This window comes from Poromitra crassiceps (assembly GCF_964638095.1).
Source record: "Poromitra crassiceps genome assembly, chromosome: 1".
Taxonomy (NCBI): Eukaryota; Metazoa; Chordata; class Actinopteri; order Beryciformes; family Melamphaidae; genus Poromitra; species Poromitra crassiceps.
The window spans coordinates 115413729-115433078 of record NC_139623.1 but is presented as its reverse complement, the minus strand read 5'-3'; the positions used below and the strand labels follow the sequence as shown (position 1 = coordinate 115433078).

The 19350-nt window shown below is 43.2% G+C and overlaps 1 protein-coding gene across 1 annotated transcript in view; it reads left to right on the top strand.

Moving 5' to 3' along the window:
• bbs9 (Bardet-Biedl syndrome 9) overlaps window positions 1–19350 on the top strand; it is a gene marked incomplete at both ends in the record, with an annotated part of 588136 nt that overhangs the window by 253670 nt on the left and 315116 nt on the right. Inside the window, one exon of the mRNA XM_083636722.1 lies at window positions 6721–6873. Coding sequence (XP_083492848.1) covers window positions 6721–6873 — 153 coding nt within the window. The remainder of the gene's footprint in view (window positions 1–6720; window positions 6874–19350) is intronic.

Here is a 19350-nt window from a genome sequence, read left to right as displayed (position 1 = left end):
CCCCTTGCATGGGATCCCAGGTACAAGATCTCTCACAAGCACATACAGTAAGCATCTTATGCGGCTGACAATCACGTTGTGATATTAAATGTTGATTATACTGTATATATATACATCACAGGAGGTTTTTCTAGTGAGGCAAGGGAGGATGGTACTCCCTTATTTTGTTAGAAGAGATGGGGGATTTTATATAATAATATATATATATTTTTAATAAAATATCAATAAAATGTGTTTTTTCTTAATAAAAATCATGCTATTCTTAAAATGCTTCAACAACAGTGACACCTGTAGGGCACTGATGGAGCGGCATGCAGACAGAGTCTGTGCCAGTCTGTCATGCCCTGGTCATGCCCTCGGGGGGTAGAGGAGAAAAACATTCTCCCCTAGGGCGTTTGATTCCCATGGTAATTTATCTCATGCTAAATATTATTGGTTGAAAACACATGCATTTCACAAGAAACAGTGAAATGATGTGTTTTTCAACCAATCATATTTAGCTGGAGCCTAACCCGCCCTCACCAATCAATACCAAACAATTAATTTATTCAACCTAATTGGTTGTTGATTGGATAGATCGGTATGATTGACATTGTATTGTCCAATGTTGAATGAGTCTCTCAACGCTGAATCCAGTTCACTACGAGGAAGTGATGACATCAAAATTCCACTTTGCTGTGATGAGCTCACAGGAATATATAGATTTACACGACACTGACGACAGTAGCAGCATATTATATTTCCCCCTTATTTTTATTTACTTTTTATCAAGCAGTAAGTTATTTCACAAGCCAGACAGTCGTTGAATTGCATTACGAGCCGACATGAGTTTCGATCCGGCGGGCCACGGTACGGAGTGGAGACCGAGAAAACTGGGATATTTGCAACGTCTCGGCTGCATGCGGTTACTCTACAGACGGCATGGATGTGCAAGTAAGACAATTAATTTCAAGTTATCCGGGCCTTCTAGTAAATCCGGCGTGCAAATGGTCCACCAAGCAGCGCTATTTTTTTTCGTATTTATGTTTCATGCTGCATAGCCTGTCATTTTTCCTAATAAAAACCGCAATCTTAAACTCCCACATTTTTAAACTGAATTTGGCCCGTAAATCCATGGCTGACAGCGAGCACATTTGTAAAGCGTGAGTGGTGATCTTTATCCCATATGAAAGTAGAAGAATTAAGGAATCGATTGGGACCAAGCATGTCAACCTAGCATGTCGGGAAGGGGGGTAAATAACGCTCCAAAGTTGATGAATTGGAATGTAACTAAACGAGTAATTCAAGTCTCATACAAACACAGTGCAAGACAACCATTATAAAGACAGGTGGGCTGATTGAATGGACAACACCTGTCCTGTGAAACCACACCTGTGTGATTACAATGACATAGGATCAGTCATGCAGTAATAGGCTACATTTAGACAGATTAATCAAAACATTGATGTCACAGGTAGGCTGTATACCATAATATATCATGAATCTATGTGAATAAATAGATTTATATAAATAGTAATCACAGCCTAATGCATAGAGATAAATCCTGAAACCTTCTCGCAACAGTTGTAGCCTAAGCCAGTGGTTTTCAAATTGGCTAATAATAACCATAACAGCACAAATAATTGACAAAAATCGTGAAATAAATATACAGTATTTACTCTGAGAACTGAAATAATGAGAAAAGGAACAATTATTGATGGTTAAAACTGAATAATGACATCACAACAGTCTAATCCTAATGCTAAATTAAAATGAGATATTCCTCTAAATCTGTCTTCAAACTGCAAAAGGAAAAAAAACGAGCTCACCAGCCGCTAGCTCACCAGCCACCACTGAGATATATATATATATATATATATAACCCTATATACCCTATACCCTATATATAACCCTATGTATATATATATATATATATATATATATATATATATATGTATATATATATATATATATATATATGTATATATATATATATATATATATATATATATATATATATATATATATAGAGGGTATGCATATGATGTCACAGAGGCAGAAGTTACTGTGGGGTCACGCCCACTGAGTCACAGCAAGACTGAGCGTGAATGCAGTAATCAGCCTAGATAACTGACACCTGCTGCTCAGGGAGGAACTTGACACTCATTTTGACACTCATTCCTGATTGAGGGGGCGTGTTCCAGTGGGTGTGCATACCCTCTATATATATATATATATTCCAGGTACACCAGGTATGTTTTCCAGGTATGTTTCTTTGCTTTTTTCCTGTGTCTGAGCATGTTCATTTGTCTTGTCTATGCACTCTTCTTAAAAATCTTAAATTAAATATTGGAAAAAAACGAATCACTGCTGACAGTACATGCTTTGAATTCCTTACACCCAATGTACACGAGAAGCGTTACGGCCCCGTGCGGATCCGGTAAAACCGCCGGAACAGACTCTCGTCCATGTTAGTCCAATAGATGGGCAATATATGCGGTACAGAAAAACTACGCACCTGTTCTGTTTTTGTCGGATCCCGCATACGTCTGACAGATTACATGAGTGTAGGTCTGTTTGCAGCCGTACCGCATCTGTTCCGGAGCTGGTGGAGATTAGCCCTTAGTCTTAGCTATGCAGTGTTCTAAGCAGACTGGATGGCATCCAGCTGATGATAGAAGGTTCATCGATAAGAGACTTGAGACTTGACTTGGACTTGTGACCAAAGACTTGAGACTTCACTTGGACTCTAGCTCAAAGACTTCAGACTTGACTTGGACTTGCAAAAAATGACTTGTGATCATCTCTGGTCCTAGCATACCATACTGCAGGCAAGTGAATGCCCAATGAGACTTTAACAAGTTGTATGAGCTGCCTGTTAACTGGGAAACTAATTGGTTCGTGGAAATTGTGAATATTGATTTCTCTGTTATTGATACTTTGTATTGTGTCCTCCATGTCACACTTTTGCTTCCTTCCTGTGTGGATGTGGCTGTAGTTTAAAGGTCCCATTCCGTGCAAAAGCTGCTTTTACTTGTAAATGCATATATACTGCTGTCAGCCCTCCCTGTAATGAGTGGTCACAAGCTCAGAACTGCCACAGTTGGATTTATCCCTATCCAGCTTCCCCCTGCAGTCTCCTCCAAGCCACACCCCCAAACGCTTCGTTTGCCCAGACGGGGGATCGGGACGTCACGAGCTTCCTCACGCATACTGCGCGGGTCTCTCTCACACAAGCTACCTGCACCATTTTGTCTATAGCCACAAAATTAACACTTATAGCTGGAGCTACGCCAACTGTACGTGATCCAGCAACTGCAGAGGTGCATTCGGTAAGTCTAGGCATTTTGAGATGTCCTCTTTAGCGTAGTAACCGTTAAGTTAACGATAACTCGCAACCTAGCATGCTGGTCCACAGACGCTAATCTGATTGGCCGCTGGGAGCCTGGGGCGGGCTCTCCCTCAGCGGCCAATGGGAACTGTTAGTTCTGAATATATTATAGAAACAGACCGTTCTTGGGAAGCGACGAGATGAGGAAGTGAGAACTCCGTCACAACAAACGGGGTTGCTATATTTTCGACAAATTAATCCAGAATCATGTTTTATGGACCAGAGACACACGTTTTTAAGAGGTTACAGCTGCACGAATTGGGACATTTAAGATTCAAGATAGATTAATTTTAATTGCCATAGTGATATTACAAACAAGGAACTGCGTTCATGTCATGTGGAGATATTTATGTGAACGACGTTACTGCTTAAAGCAACGACGACTTTTGTTACCCATGATTACTCAGATTTTTGCTCTTATCCAGTCCCTCCAGGAAATTGTGATTTTGTGATCACAATAATTATTGCAAATTCAACCAATCTCCACAATATTTGCTGGGGCTTGCAATTTTTCAAAACTCCTGCGATTTCTCCACAAAAACGGCAAAACAGCAATTTTTAAGAAAAGCCGCTGCAAAATCAGCATTTCTGATCGCAACAATCACAAAACTCAGCGAAATCCTGGAGGGACCGCTTAACACAGACACTTAGATACCAGATTTACTGTCAATATGACTGGAGAAAACCCTTCATGTCAGCCTCTCAGTGGTGATTACCAGTAGGACATGTGGGTATTCTTGTGGGCTCCGATATCTCACAATTGGTGTCACAAATTGCAGAAGTGTGTCAATATACGGCAGGTGGCAAACATTGCAGCAAATCCACTGTTTTGTAACCTGAATATCTGATAGAGTATACAGATGTTACTCCTTTGGTTTGGCCACTTTAATGTGGGCGAGCTACGCCCACCCATGCATTCGGACGGAGGCTGCTCACTGGCGCTTGATGCCATCATGGGGGGCGTTTTCTTCCTGGTTTTACTTCCTGACCATGCGGCATAAGGCGAAGTGCGCATGTGTGGTATGATGTATTCCATGATGTCTCCCACCCCTCCCACCTGGATGTATTAAAAGAAGAAAATACACCCATATACGGCTCTTAGTGACTTCTGAAGAAAAAAATGCCCCATAAAAAAATATTTGATAATTAAAAGAGTCGTTTTATACGGAAAAAATTCCCCTGGGTTTAACAGCTGCCGGGGTCCCCATGCAAGTGGATGGGAATTTTCCTTTCTGGGCTGCATGGCGTCACTTGACTTGCAATACAGAGCTTCGCCACCATGTTCAAATGGCTTCACAGCCCAGCGCTATTCATGGGGGCTTGGCGTGGAGTGTGTGTGGAGGGAGTGACTGAAAGTAAATTACAGGCAGGCTGTGTGAAATGACTTGTTGATTATCCTGCCCTTGTTTGTCTCCATAATGTGGTTAAGGTGTGAGCAGAGTGCGTGTATTCTCTACACCAGGGTTCTTCAAAGTGTCTCACTCATGACCCGTGCTGCACTTGGTTATGTTTAGGCAAATAAAACAACTTTGTTATCTTCAGGCAATTAAAACAACTTTGTTATGACTTTGTTATGTTCGATTTTTTTTATCCAGAATGCAACTCGGGCAAGTTATCAGATATCTGCACTGATTGCAAAGGGTGGACGAGCTTTTTCATGTGGTGACTTTGTGAAACAGTGTCTGAACGTGGCTGCGGATACCGTGTTCACTCCTGAGATTGCATCCCTGCAAATTGTCATGGCAAATTGTTTACAAAAGATGGACAATAAAGCTGATTTTCAAAGTACCTTGAGGATTTTTCAAGTTGTGAATTAAGTCAAATTTCTCTCTTGATTACAAAGGTGGAAAATACAACTGTTTTTAACTGGGTGTTTACTGATTAAATGTTTAAGCTCCCCACAAATGCAGATGTTTTTTTAATATATATATAACCAATTACAAATTATTACAATTACCAAACAGATAAAAAGTAGATTATTATATTGAAATGTTATTTTAGATTTAGAATGTTAATTTTCTATAAAACACAATACATTTTAATGTAATTCCACAACGTTTATTTTTGGCCCTCGGCCCTCCACCCAGATTGAGTTTTGGCCCTTCATGGGAAAGAATTTGGGCACCCCTGAACTAGAGGGTAACAAGATCTGTACTTATAGGCTAATTACGGGGTACCACACTGTAGTTATAGTGTAACTACGGGGTACAAGGTGTGAATTTAGCCTGTAAGGGTAACAAGATCTGTACTTATAGGCTAATTACGGGGTACCACACTGTAGTTATAGTGTAACTACGGGGTACAAGGAGTGAATTTAGCCTGTAACTAGAGGGTAACAAGATCTGTACTTGTAGGCTGATTACGGGGTACCACACTGTAGTTATAGTGTAACTACAGGGTACAAGGGTTCAAGGAGTGAATTTAGCCTGTAACTAGAGGGTAATAAGATCTGTACTTATAGGCTAATTACGGGGTACCACACCTGTACTTACAGGGTAACTACGGGGTACCCTGTAGTTACAGTCTAAATTCACTTCTTGTACCCCGTAGTTACACTATAAGTACAGTGTGGTACCCCGTAATTACCTTATAAGTACAGATCTTGTTGTTACAGTCTAAATTCACTTCTTGTACCCCATAGTTACACTATAAGTAGCCTACAGTGTGGTACCCCATAATTAGCCTATAAGTACAGATCTTGTTACCCTCTAGTTACAGGCTAAATTCACTCCTTGTACCCCGTAGTTACACTATAAGTACAGTGTGGTACCCTGTAATTAGCCTATAAGTACAGTGTGGTACCCTGTAATTAGCCTATAAGTACAGATCTTGTTACGCTGTAGTTACAGGCTAAATTCCATTCCTTCAAAATTAGTTTTTTTGCTCCAATAGTCACCTGTGTCAAAGACTGTTGCACAGCTGTGGGGAAATTCAGATAGGACTCTGAGCAGCCGAAGATGGCGAGTTCTGCCTCGGGTTGTGGGGTTATTTTGTGTAGGCCTTAGAGTACCAGTCAAATATTCTGGCCCAGAACCCCGTTAATGAAGGGCAGAACCAGAAGGCATGAGATAGTGTGCCCTCTGGCACCTGGCATACGATTGCCATCTTTGATGTTCCAGCCAGTTAAACATGTGAACAACCAAGATACCATCCTACCCCCCCCATATTAAAACATGGCAATAATGGCATAATGAGTGATGTATTTGAGTTTGCTTTACAGCAACCCAAATATTGCAACGCCAACCACAAATGGGGTCTGTGTGTGTGTGTGTGTGTCTGTGTCTGTGTCTGTGTGTGTGTGTGTGTGTGTGTGTGTGTGTGTGTGTGCGTGCATGCGTGCGTGTGTGTAGCTGCGTGTCAGTGCCCAGCAGTACCAGGACCTACTGTCAGAGCGTGCGGTGCAGTTCAGAGCCATCCAGCGCCGCCTGCTGACCCGCTTCAAAGACAAGACCCCCGCCCCGCTGCAGAACCTCGACACACTGCTCGATGCTACCTACAGCCAGGTACTGTACCTCTCTCATACCTTTATGTACATCAAAAGTACCACTTATGCCCGCTTTTTTATGCATTTAAGCAGTGGGGGGTGAACGCCATTGACACATTCACATAGCCTCCCTCCTGAACTCACTGTGGCTGCAGCCTACAGGCAGCCTGGACACTAAACCAGTAGATTGACCTGACATTGTCTCTAATACATAAACTGTGGCAGTGCCACCATGGTCACAGACAAACAGTTAATCAATATAATCAATGTAACATTATAGACATTTAAACCAATGTTGCCTTTTTTAAATGTACTCGACAGTAAGATTTGGCCTGTGTCAAAACAGCCAGAGTTAAGCCAGACTAGCAACGGAAATACCGCAATTTACTTTCAGAGTAAAAGGCATTCCACTCCTCGCCTTTGGAGGAAAAAAAAGTATTTCAACGGATGAAACAGAAACCTTGTATCAAAATACTTGTTAAGATTACATAATGGAGTGAAACCGTGGCTGTAATGCCAGGATCAGACCACACGATACTTTTTTGTCGTTCACGATGTCACCATGTCAAACGAGGCCATCATACTGCCATAAATTCGTGACATGTCTTGGTCGGGAGACTGGCCACACTACAAGTGTATTCTCGCTTAACACCGACAGAGCATCGTATGCCACCGTCATCACGTCGTCTGCTGTCGTCAGCGAGTTCACAGGTCGTCGGGGAGGCGGACCTGTGAACGAAATCTCCCAGCATGCATTGAGGCCAATACATTGACAAGAAATAGCAACCAAATCAGCCTAAATAGGCTAAAGTGGTAGATAGAAATAATGTTTATGTTAGCACAACATGCAATTGTAGAACATTTCAATATTGGACAAAATAAAACATTGAAATCAAAACACAACCCTATGTGAAACATGTATGTAATCCAGGTGCTATATATATCCCTCGCAGAATTAACGTTATTTGGATGAGTGACAGCCTCTACTGTGATGCACTGTGATGTCCGCTCCAGCCTCCAATAAGACTTGGCTTACTTCATGTGCACGCCCACTATTTTCTTGCCAGCTGCTGCGAGACGAGAAGGAAGAGAAACGAACATGCAGCCGACTCTGCTGAGCTCATGTTTTTATTTGTGGTGAGCAATGCCCATTGCCCAGGCGTTTAAACGCAAATGAAAACACCCTGGCCTTTTTATCTCTTTTATTCTTTTGAGCGGAGCGGAGCGGTGAGTGCGAGCGGGTGAAATCTGTATCGAGCGGGGAGCGGTCTCCCCAGGACCGGATACCTGTCTTCCGGGGTGTCACACTAGGCGAAACCATGTCAAAAAGACTGACATGCCAGTCTTTTCGTCAGGGCGTCGTGAGGCGTCCTAGACGTCCCGACGCTGGTCTTTGATTATGTCACACTACAAGAGGTGAAGACGGCCGATCGTCGTCCCCGACGGTCATATTCGGGCCCGACACTGAAAATCTGTCGCGCACGACCAAATCGGTCTGAGATCGGGCTGAATTCGTGTAGTCTGAACCAGGCATAAAGCATTACTCAGAAATTAATATTAAGGTTAAGGATTTTATTTTGAAAGCCCTAAAGTGGAAAATGTAGTTTTACATTCTGCCTGACTTGAGATTAAGTTGGAAAGTTGTTATAGCAAAATTATTATACTCCAAAGATTGAGAGACACTCCTTTATGCCTTGACTGTTTCCAAACTATGTTTGTGAGGAAAAACTGCCTCAATGTATGACAAAGTAAGTTCTACTTGTCATCCTAACTTTATGATCTTCAAAACTACGTATATTTAGCATTCAAATTTCACAATCATCTTTACACAGAATGGAAGCCAAAAATGTATTTTATTGAAATTTGATGAAGCCCCAAAACAGCAAAAATAAATATTTTCTCATAAAATCATGTTTCTACACAAACACGCCAGCGTGACATCACACTCATTTTGATGGAGCAGGTGGAATAGTTTAGTTAGTCTTTCTCTCTCTCATTCTCGCACAAACACACACACTCTCTCTCTGTCTCTCTATCTCTCTGTTCACATGCGCGTGCACATACACACACACTCTCTCTGTCTCTCTCTCTGTTCACATGCGCGTGCACATACACACACATACTGTCTCTCTCTAGTGACGTGTTAGTACAGTATAGATTTGTCTTGTTTTCTGCTGATTTATGGACTCCCCGTATTTTGCTGACACCAAATGGGACACTGACATAACACACACACACACACACACACACACACACACACACACACACACACAGCCGTGCTAAAAAAAAGAAGAAGAATCCTGATCACTAAAATTCTACATTCTACATACAGTAGTACTACATAAAATATTACACTGTAATAATACAGAATGTAATTTACATGTGTAGTTGAGGTCTGTGTAGTGGCCAGAGATGGTAAAAGTACACACATTCTTTACTTAAAGGGGGACTTACCCCCCAGATATGTAACAAAACAGTGATTTGAAAAAACCTATGGGAAAAACCAAGAAATGACGTATCCTCTTGTCTATACTATACTCTTTGGCTGTGCTCAGCTGAGGATTTTTTTCCGGAAATCGACGCCATTACAGTTTGCCCACCGCCTCGAAAATAATTTATATGAGAGCTGCAATATCTTTATAAATATCAACAACTTGCTAACTAGCTAACTACCTGTATGGAAACAGCGTTGCTCAAAATGGTTGAAAGTTATATCAATTTTGTCATTCAGTGGCGAACTAGAAATTCACTCCATTGACTCCCATGTAGTCTATGTAAGTATCGTTAAAAGAGACTACTGACGCGAGACCGCAGCACAGCACAATAGTCAGGACAAACGCCTCGCTCTCACGCTCATGTACTCACAATGCGAGATTTCTCCGCGTCATTCCCTCGTCCAACTTGCCATATACCGCGCCATGAAATCCGTTTTTAATTTTCGTTTGGGGGCTTTTTGTGATTCTTGTTAAAAGTTACTGCACCTCTGATTTTTCCTCTCGGGCGCAGCACAGCTCCCTCCTCCTCCTCCTCGGCTCAATCCATTCAGCCTGTCCAAACTTAATACCGATCTAATCTCAGTATGAGATGCAGGGAAATATATTATAGTAGTCGATGTGTTTAGAGCAGCTTTGTCACATTGTCACGTCATAGTATAGCGTTAGATTTTACATGTGCGCTAAACTGTGATGAGATTTGTTTGCGGAAATGACGGCGGGGATGAAAGTCGCTCAGGGAGGCTCACTTTGGTGCGGGGGCTCGGAGCTGATGATGTTGCTGCAAACACACAATAACCCCTCCCTCCCTCCAATAGGCTTGGAGTTGTGAGGAGCCGGGAAACGGTACAGGGGGAGTAGGGGAGTAACTATCTTGAAATCCCATAGTCTTGGGAGACAACGTGACGTCAGGTTGTCCCAAATCTCCCATTCATTTGAGGGCAAAAAAAAAGCAGTGTTCCACCCATAGAGGGCAGTTATGCTGCTGAAAAATGATACAAATGGTAGAATGGCAACAGTTTGGTCTCAAATGTGGAAATTTTGACCAGAATTCTTCACACACCACCCCCAAAGTCATATGGTTAAAAGCTGAAAAAAGTGTTTTGGGGGTGAAGTTACACTTTAAGTAGAAGTACAGTTAGTTGTCTAAAAACAAGACGACTGGTAAAAGTAGAAGTACTGATTTAACTTGTTTACTCAAGTAAAAGGGAAAAAAGTACAGGCTCTGAAATGTAATGAAGTATAAAAGTAAAAGTATTTTTACTGGCTGTTTCTGTGCAAAACTAACTGTCATATTAATATTAACCTATTAACCTTAAAAGATCCCCTCCAAACATGATTTAAAATGTATAAAGGCTCTACTTTGATTAATACTTTGTATGATATGGTTTTTCCACACAAAAAAGGGGCACATAATGTGTGTAAGCTGGGAGAAGAGCATGAGACGTTTTTGTCTGCTGTACATTAAAACTAAAGTAATTTATCAAGTCACATCACTGTCAGTTTTTAGATATTGGTCGTTTTTAACTATATCTTTTGACTGGATGAATGATTTTAGTCATCGGAGGTCTGGATCTTTATATTAGTTAACGTTAGTTACGTTAGAGAAAGAGAGTAAACAGCTCGCCTTGCAGACATCCTGTATCCACAAACAAACTGTTCATTTTGGGTTTTTTGCCCGTTTTAATTACCGAGTCAGTTTGTTTTGGAGAGGAGGGACTCTAGTATAATCCGGCTTGGGTAGAAGCCTTGTGAACGATGAACATGGATGAATCCAAAGCTTTTGAAACAAACTGAGCACAATAGAAACAAGCTGAGCTAACGTTAGCAACCAGCTTGCTGCCCTCCAGCAAATTCCATTTGGGGAAACAGTGATTTTAACGTGAAGTAGCTTTATTCAGCTTTATTTGACCTGTTGTAATTAGAGAGTCTGTTTGTTTTGGGAGAGGAGGAGACGTCTGCGGGTATCGACTCCTGGTGAAAACCTTGTGAACAATGAACACTGAGGGAATCCTAATATAAAATGGCTCGCATAATTCCACACTACTGCAGGCCGCCATGACACATCGTCTTCTGTTGTTGTTTTGGGTTTGAGACCCCTAGTGGCAGAAAATTACATACTGCACGTTTAAGTACAGTAACAAAGTATTTGTATTGAGTTAGATACTTCCCATCTCTGGCAGTGGCTGGTTTTAAAACAAAGCTCCCATCAAACCTCTGTCTCTCCTCAGCCTTTGTTTAGCTCTGACTTATGGGAGGGTGGGACTGTGTTTAGTGTCACTGTGGTATTCTATGTGGGTGTGTGTGTGTGTGTGTGTGTGTGTGTGTGTGTGTGTGTGTGTGTGTGTGTGTGTGTGTGTGTGTGCGTGCGTGCGTGCGTGCGTGCGTGCGTGCGTGTGCGTGTGTGTGCGTGTGTGTGAGCGTGTGCGTGTGTGACTATGCATTCGTTTATATATTTATGCATTTGGGTAGCCTACTTGTATGTATGGTTTCTGGCTCATATTAGTACAGTAAATCTGTTTGTGATGTACCCGCAGTCATATTGTGTGTGTGTGTGTGTGTGTGTGTGTGTTTGTGTGTGTGTGTGTGTGTGTGTGTGTGTGTGTGTGTGTGTGTGTGTGTGTGTGTCTGTGTGTGTGTGTGTGTGTGTGTGTGTGTGTGTGTGTGTGTGTGTCTGTGTCTGTGTCTGTGTGTGTGTGTGTGTGTGTGTGTGTGTGTGTGTGTGTGTGTGTGTCTGTGTGTGTGTCTGTGTGTGTGTGTGTGTCTGTGTCTGTGTCTGTGTCTGTGTCTGTGTGTGTGTGTGTGTGTGTGTGTCACAAAGTGATGGTTCCTTGCCCTCACTGTTTACTCTAGAGGCTAGCTTGGCGTTGCTCGGTTCTGCCGTTCATTAGCTTCTCGTTAGCGTAGCGAGCGTGTGACATCATGTGGTCATTAGCCATTGAACATGTCAGTACGTCAGTGGTGGGCTGTGTTTGATCAGATCCATGCTGCGTTCTCACAGGCCTGTTCTATACACATTCACTCCACTTCAGAGGGAATGGGCTTCTCACAAAGCCTAAATAATGAGAGGAAATCAGTTAACCCATTGAAGTTGTCAACGCCAAGCTAACATGCTAAAACAATGCTAATGTTGGATTGGCTTGGTGTGGCGCCAGTACTGTGCCTCGGCCTTGTGACAAGCTAAGAGTGAGGCAGCTGTAAGCTTGTCCCCTGCTTGTCTAGTGTCTTCTGCCTCCCATAGGCTACATTAGAAGACATTTAGTCTGATGCACTCTCACATTAACATCCATTTGCCTCAAGTCGTGAGATCTGAGTCACATTTGCTCACATTTTGAGATTCTATTAATAAGACTCTCTGAGAATCATGCAGCATCACACATTGAAAGACTCCAGCAGGATTCTTCCACAGATGTGGTGGTATAGTTGCAGACTTTCAGTGCATGTAAAGGATTATACAGGCTCACAAACACTGATGATGGACTGTGATGTTTGTGTGTCAATGAAGCTACTGCCCTCTCCTTGTCATCTCTCACAAATGACAGTCTAGAGGAGCCGAGGAAGCACTCAATGAGACATGCAGCACACCAAAATGTCGGGAAGAAACGTGGCTACAAGACTGTGACAAGCATTTGTACTCAAACAAAAAAGAATTCCAACCCCAAGCAACAATATGAACATGTAGCAAAAACACAAAACGGTGCATGCATGCGTTTATGTGGTCATTTGTTTTTGTGACTGAGTCCTTCCCATACAACCAGACGCCATTCGAAAGCTTAGGCTGAGCTGTTTCCAATGATGTAAGGCTAGTCACTGAGAAATGAAAACTCACTCAGTAGGCTGTCAAAGAACAGCAAAATAGTTTTTAACATTTTACAGATAAAACTGTAGATATAAATTGTCTTACCTTTGCTGTTTTCCGATCAAAAGTTGCATTCCACTTCATAAAAACGCTACTCATTGCTACTCCTAATGCCTCTTCATAATCTTGAAGCGTTTTTTTTTTTTTTACAGTCATGGTGTTTACAAAGCCATATTGGAGGGTTTTACCTGGACTGGGTCGCCTTCACACAATAAACAATATTTGTGTTCGCCTCCACGGGGTTTCCTGGAAAAGTGTATGATGTAAATTATTTCACTCCACGTCGATTCTATTGGCTCTGCCGGTTCCATCGATGTGTAAATCATCCAAATCGACCAATGGGTTCCCGAGATATCCCTCCACGTAACGCCCCAGGCTTTGCATGCGTATTGAAAAATCCCTGTTTGACGCATTGTACGCAGTAAAAACACAGATGTAACACTTGAGGGTTACCCAATCCATAACGTATATTAACTGAATACCTATAGTGTAAATGAGAAAAAAAAAATAGTTTTTCAGTCTTCTACCATGAAGTCAAATGGCACACAGGGTGTCCAAAATGTGCCCAAATCAGGTCCGCCTGGACCTGCCTGTACATCTGTAAAATTGCTCTGGTTCACTCTCTATAAGGATTTGCTTTGATACAAGCACTCATGAGATATCACTCTACTGCTCCATAGAAGAATTTGGCTGCCAACCCATGATTTTCAGGTGGTTTTCCTCTCAAATAAATTAATGAATTTTAAATGTGTTGCTATGTTCTAACTGATTTTACTCTGATACAGTACATTTTGAATTGATTCTGACACTTCTACAGCAATCTCACAGGCGTTGGCTATCTTTTGAAAAAAATTAATTTGAGGAAAAAAACCCTGTAGTTGTGGAGATATACTCCATCCAGTTTGGGCATTTCATTTTCGGCAGGTGAGCTGAAAAAGGCTTAGGGATGAACAGGATTTATACATGCTCACAAACGCTGATGATGGACTGTGATGTTTGAGTGTCAATCTGTACAGCATCCCCAGTGTTTCCCCTACCATTACCTTTGGGGCGTGACCGGAGCACGCAGCAGCTGCCTGGATATTACCCTCACGAAAATGTGTCCAAGACTGTGAAATAGCTTCAAATATGGTCTAGTGTAAGGGCAGCATGTTTTTGCAGTAATAATCAATCAATCATGTGACAGTAACACATACTCTGAAATGTATGAACATCCATCAGAGAGCATAGCATTCCCGGCCTTAGCTGTGCTTGCTAGCTCTGTCTGATACCATGCATAATACCATGTCACTCCTGTCCATCACTCTCTCTCTCTCTCTCTCTCTCTCTCACTCTTCCCGCCATCCAGCGGCTGGGATGCGGGAAGTTTGGGACACACTATACACTCTGTAATGTATACACACCCACCATAATGGAGGCTATCGACGGCTGGTCGGAAGAGTGATGAATGCGTCAAATTAATAATTCATAGGCATGTTGAGCGGTGCTTCGCAGGCTCTGAGGCCACAGCCAGCTCAGCAGTTTGAGGCTCAGAGGCCACAGCCAGCTCAGCAGTTTGAGGCTCTGAGGCCACAGCCAGCTAAGCAGTTTGATGCTCAGAGGCCACAGCCAGCTCAGCAGTTTGAGGCTCAGAGGCCACAGCTAGCTCAGCAGTTTGAGGCTCAGAGGCCACAGTCAGCTCAAGCTGTGTTCACACCGAGATATTTATTGTTCTCTCTGTCGCTCGATTCAACCTTTTGGAATCGCTCTGTCACTGTGTTTAAATCGCTCATCAACAGGCACAATAATTGACGGACATCTGGGGGCTATAACGTTATGCAATGTGATGATGTTTGTCCACTACGAGCCACCCTAGTTGTTTACAAGCTAAGCCTATCAGCGTGCTCCTAACATGAGCTCTATACCGGTAGTACAGACTTTCCTTCATGTCAGCTGTCAGCCTGTCAATCAGCTGTCAATGTGGTTTGTTGCCACACAATAAACCAGCGGTTTGTTCCAAGCCAGTGTGATCCTTGACTCACTCTCACACGGCAGCCAATCAGCGTTGAACAGCGAACGACTGATGCCGGTGTAATTTCGCTCGACTTGGGATATTTCATCTCGGGCGACGAGCGAATTTCCGCCCTATCGCTCTGTCTCTGTCACTTGGACGCCCGGCGATTTTTCTCCCGGGCGAATATACGCTCAATCGCTAGTTTGCATTGACTTTATATGTAAACTCGATGCCAGCGAAAAAATTTAATAGGTCGGTGTGAATGCACCTTCAGCAGTTTGAGGCTGGGAGGCCACAGCCAGCTCAGCAGTTTGAGGCTCAGAGGCCACAGTCAGCTCAGCAGTTTGAGGCTCAGAGGCCACAGCCAGCTCAGCAGTTTGAGGCTCAGAGGCCACAGTCAGCTCAGCAGTTTGAGGCTCAGAGGCCACAGTCAGCTCAGCAGTTTGAGGCTCAGAGGCCACAGCCAGCTCAGCAGTTTGAGGCTCAGAGGCCACAGCCAGCTCAGCAGTTTGAGGCTCAGAGGCCACAGTCAGCTCAGCAGTTTGAGGCTCAGAGGCCACAGCCAGCTCAGCAGTTTGGGGCGCGGTGGGCAGATATAGACACACGCCCTGCCTTATGTTTAATGTAGGGCAGACATGGCAGGCACATCAGCCAAGCGTCAGACACACTTCTGACTTTAAACCCAAAACCTTTTCTATGTGGTCGTAACCGCACACGCAAGGCCAGGGATCATGAATTATATATGCAAAACATTTCATACATCTCATATGCTTTTCATCTCTCTGTTTCCCTTCTCTGACTTTCTTCCTCTTCCTTCATCCATACCCTCTCCATCAATCTCCGTTTTCTCTCTTAATCTATTTTAAATGATTATGAGCACATACAGTACACACACTCCCTCCATTGCTCCCCCCTCCAAACGTCTCCTGTGTTTTTGTTTTCATTTTTTATTTCAGGTTTATTTATTAATAGGGACAATGCACAATAAACATAAAAGAAAATGCAGTAAAATTAGCCAAAAGGCTATTTTACATCTGCTGTCCACAGTCTGCTATGTGGTATTAAGAGGTCACCCCAAAAAATATAAATCTATAAAAAGAGACACCGTATAAAAGTAAAAAAAAAATAGTATAATATAAGTTATACCATTACAAAAATGTTGATAGACGCAACACAAAGGATACTGGAGGAAGGCTCAACCAGGCAGTGACAAGCAATCAAAAGGTTGAAATTGAAAATGCAGATGAACTCAAACACTTGTTCTTATCGGGGATAATGCCATCCTCTCTTACTGCAGTCTGTGTAGATTTAGATACAGTTGCTCCTGTGTTTACAAATGATCTGAGTATGCGAGGAGCCAGCATCAGTACAGCACTCCTCTGCTGTTAGCCTCACTGGTTCACAGTAGTTGGGGGTACAGCACTTTGCTCAACGGCACTTCAACTGTCTTTGTTGTTAATTTTCTTCCCCTGCCTCAAACCTTTTCCAGTTGGTACCATCTGAACCGGCAACGTTCTTGCCAAACACCTTCACCAGCTAGGACCTTGTAGAACCAGCTAGAAAGTGGAAGCGTGGGGCGTCTGGGTAGTGTAGAGGTAAAGGCACTCGCCTACCAGTGCAGAGACCCCCTCATTAATGCTATGCATCTCCACATGCAGCGGCCGGCCATCGCCGCCAAGCCCTCAGAGATAAGAAGAACTAGCTCCCTCTGAGGAGACTCTGCGGTCGACTGTACATTTCTGCATCAGAGATAAGAAGAACTCGCTCCCTCTGAGGAGACTCTGCGGTCGACTGTACGTTTCTGCATCAGAGATAAGAAGAACTAGCTCCCTCTGAGGAGACTCTGCGGTCGACTGTACGTTTAGAAGAAGAACTAGCTCCCTCTGAGGAGACTCTGCGGTCGACTGTACGTTTCTGCAGCGGAGGATCATATTTCCATTGTTCATGCTGCCTTCACTGGCCTATATTTTATTCATGAAGAGAGCCCTGAGAGCTCGCTAGTAACCTCTGACTTTCTGTGTGTGTGTGTGTGTGTGTGTGTGTGTGTGTGTGCGTGCGCGCGTGTGTGTGTGTGCGTGCGCGCGTGCGTGCGTGTATGTGTCTGTGTGTGTGTGTGTGTGTGTGTGAGAGAGCAGGACACTTTTTCTTCCACCTTCCACAGTGTCTGATGGATTTCAAAGTGTTTTACAGCCTGGTGTGATGGATGAGTTTTCAAATAGAGTAGGATCCTTAAGTGATGTCTGAAGTTTGTGAATTTGAGAGAAAAAAGTGAAGGCGTTGGAAGTTTTTGAACATATAGATAGGTCATTGAACGTGCTTGAATTTATATATTTTGTGCAAGAATAGAAATTGAAGTTCATTTGATCTGTTTTAACTTAAAGGATAACTTTAAGTTAAAACAATGCTGATTTATTTTGCACATGATATCACCACATATCTTTTCACACAAAACTGTAGAGAGTTTTGCAGGCGTTCATTTAGTTTGACAGTTATTGAGAGTTGATTTCAGTTAACTTGTGGACCAGTGATGTCATTCATTCATAAATTTGTGCATGAGTTTTCGGATATGTGAGATCAAGTGAAAAATAAATCAGCATTGTTTTTCAGTGAAGTTCTCCTTCACCGTTAGTAAATACAGAAGTGTTCACACATTCAAGCCTCTCTCTCTTTTTAAATGTTGTCTGAGATCTGCATGTTCTCATTATAAGGATTCTCAGTCTTGATCCGTGTTGGATCCTTGCGTTTGAGGGAAATGGGCCTGGAACGCCCTTGAACATCCTTGAATTTGATGTTCAAGTACCTGTGAGTGTTTAGTAGAGAAGCCAACATTTTCCCAGCATTTGGTCGGTGGTTAGTGGTCGTTTCTCACACTGGTCAGAATGTATTTCTGTCGGAGTTGTGTGTGTTTCTACTCCCCCCCCCCTCCCCCGACACTCCTTAAAAAGCCATCCGTCAGTGCGGCCCCTGTGTTTTACACTCTCCCCTCTAACTGGTGTTTGATTAATCTGTGGCAGCCAGAGGTTAGCCCGGCGTTAGCGTTCCTCGGGTAACTCACTGGCTAACCTCAGCGTTTGGGGGAAACCCCAGCCTGTCACTCAAAGAAAAGAAAAAAAAACTAATGAAGTTTGGGAAAATGGATGAAGGGAGAGCAAGAGGGCAGAGAGAGGGAGGGAGGCTTTTTCAAGTTTCCATAAATATTTCCCTCGGCTCCGTTTCCTCTGGAGGTGAAACGTCCGCCGTTTGTTAGTGTTAGCATTAGCGGCGGGGATAGTGAGGGTGCTCTCTGGGAAGTGGGGGCTCGGGACCAGTGTTGGGCACTAATAAAACTCAGTAATATTTTTACTGTAATATATTACTTTCCCTAGTAATGAGTAGTGTAAGGGATTATACTGCAATTTCCAAAACAGGAATACAGATACTAATCCAAGTAACTTCAAGTTACTGCATTAGGCTTTGTTCACACAGGACGCCTAACGTAAGCAGAGGTGAACCTTGAGGCAAGCTCAAGCTGAGCTGACGCCTAACCGTTCACACAAGAAGCCTTCTCTTTTCCTCTCAGCACCTCCTCGGTGCACCTTGAACCCGCCCACAACTCCCATTGACTTCATGCCTGGCAGCTTCACGCGTCACACTTGGAAAATAGGACTGAATCCTGAACGATAGCTTGAGCAAGGTGTGAGCGTGGCTTCAGCGCGATACACGCGCAGGTGGTGTGAACGGCCTCGCCTGTTAACAAGGACGCCTAAATGAAACTTGTGGGTTCAGCGGAGGTAGAGCTTAGGTTGAGCGTTAACCCTCAAACTGGCTTCCCTCCCGCAGACACGAGCCAATCGTGCCTGTATGGACACCCGACCAAGCCGGAGGTAACGCGAGGATGCGAACCTGTGTCCCTCATGATGGTAGGCAGGGACTTTACCGCTACACTACCCGGACGCCCAGCAGTGCTTTCTCTGAATGAATAATCAAACATACTATTGATTTCTCAATCCCTATTATTGGTGGGTATCTGTAGCTTCAACAAGCTCAGTTCTGATAGTCTGATGACTAGAGCAGGGGTCATCTGCTGTGTAAGTGCAAAGTTTTTTACAAGTTTTATCGGGCCTAGATTATGGAGAAGCGTGCATCTGTCCATCCATCTGTCTTCATTTAGTT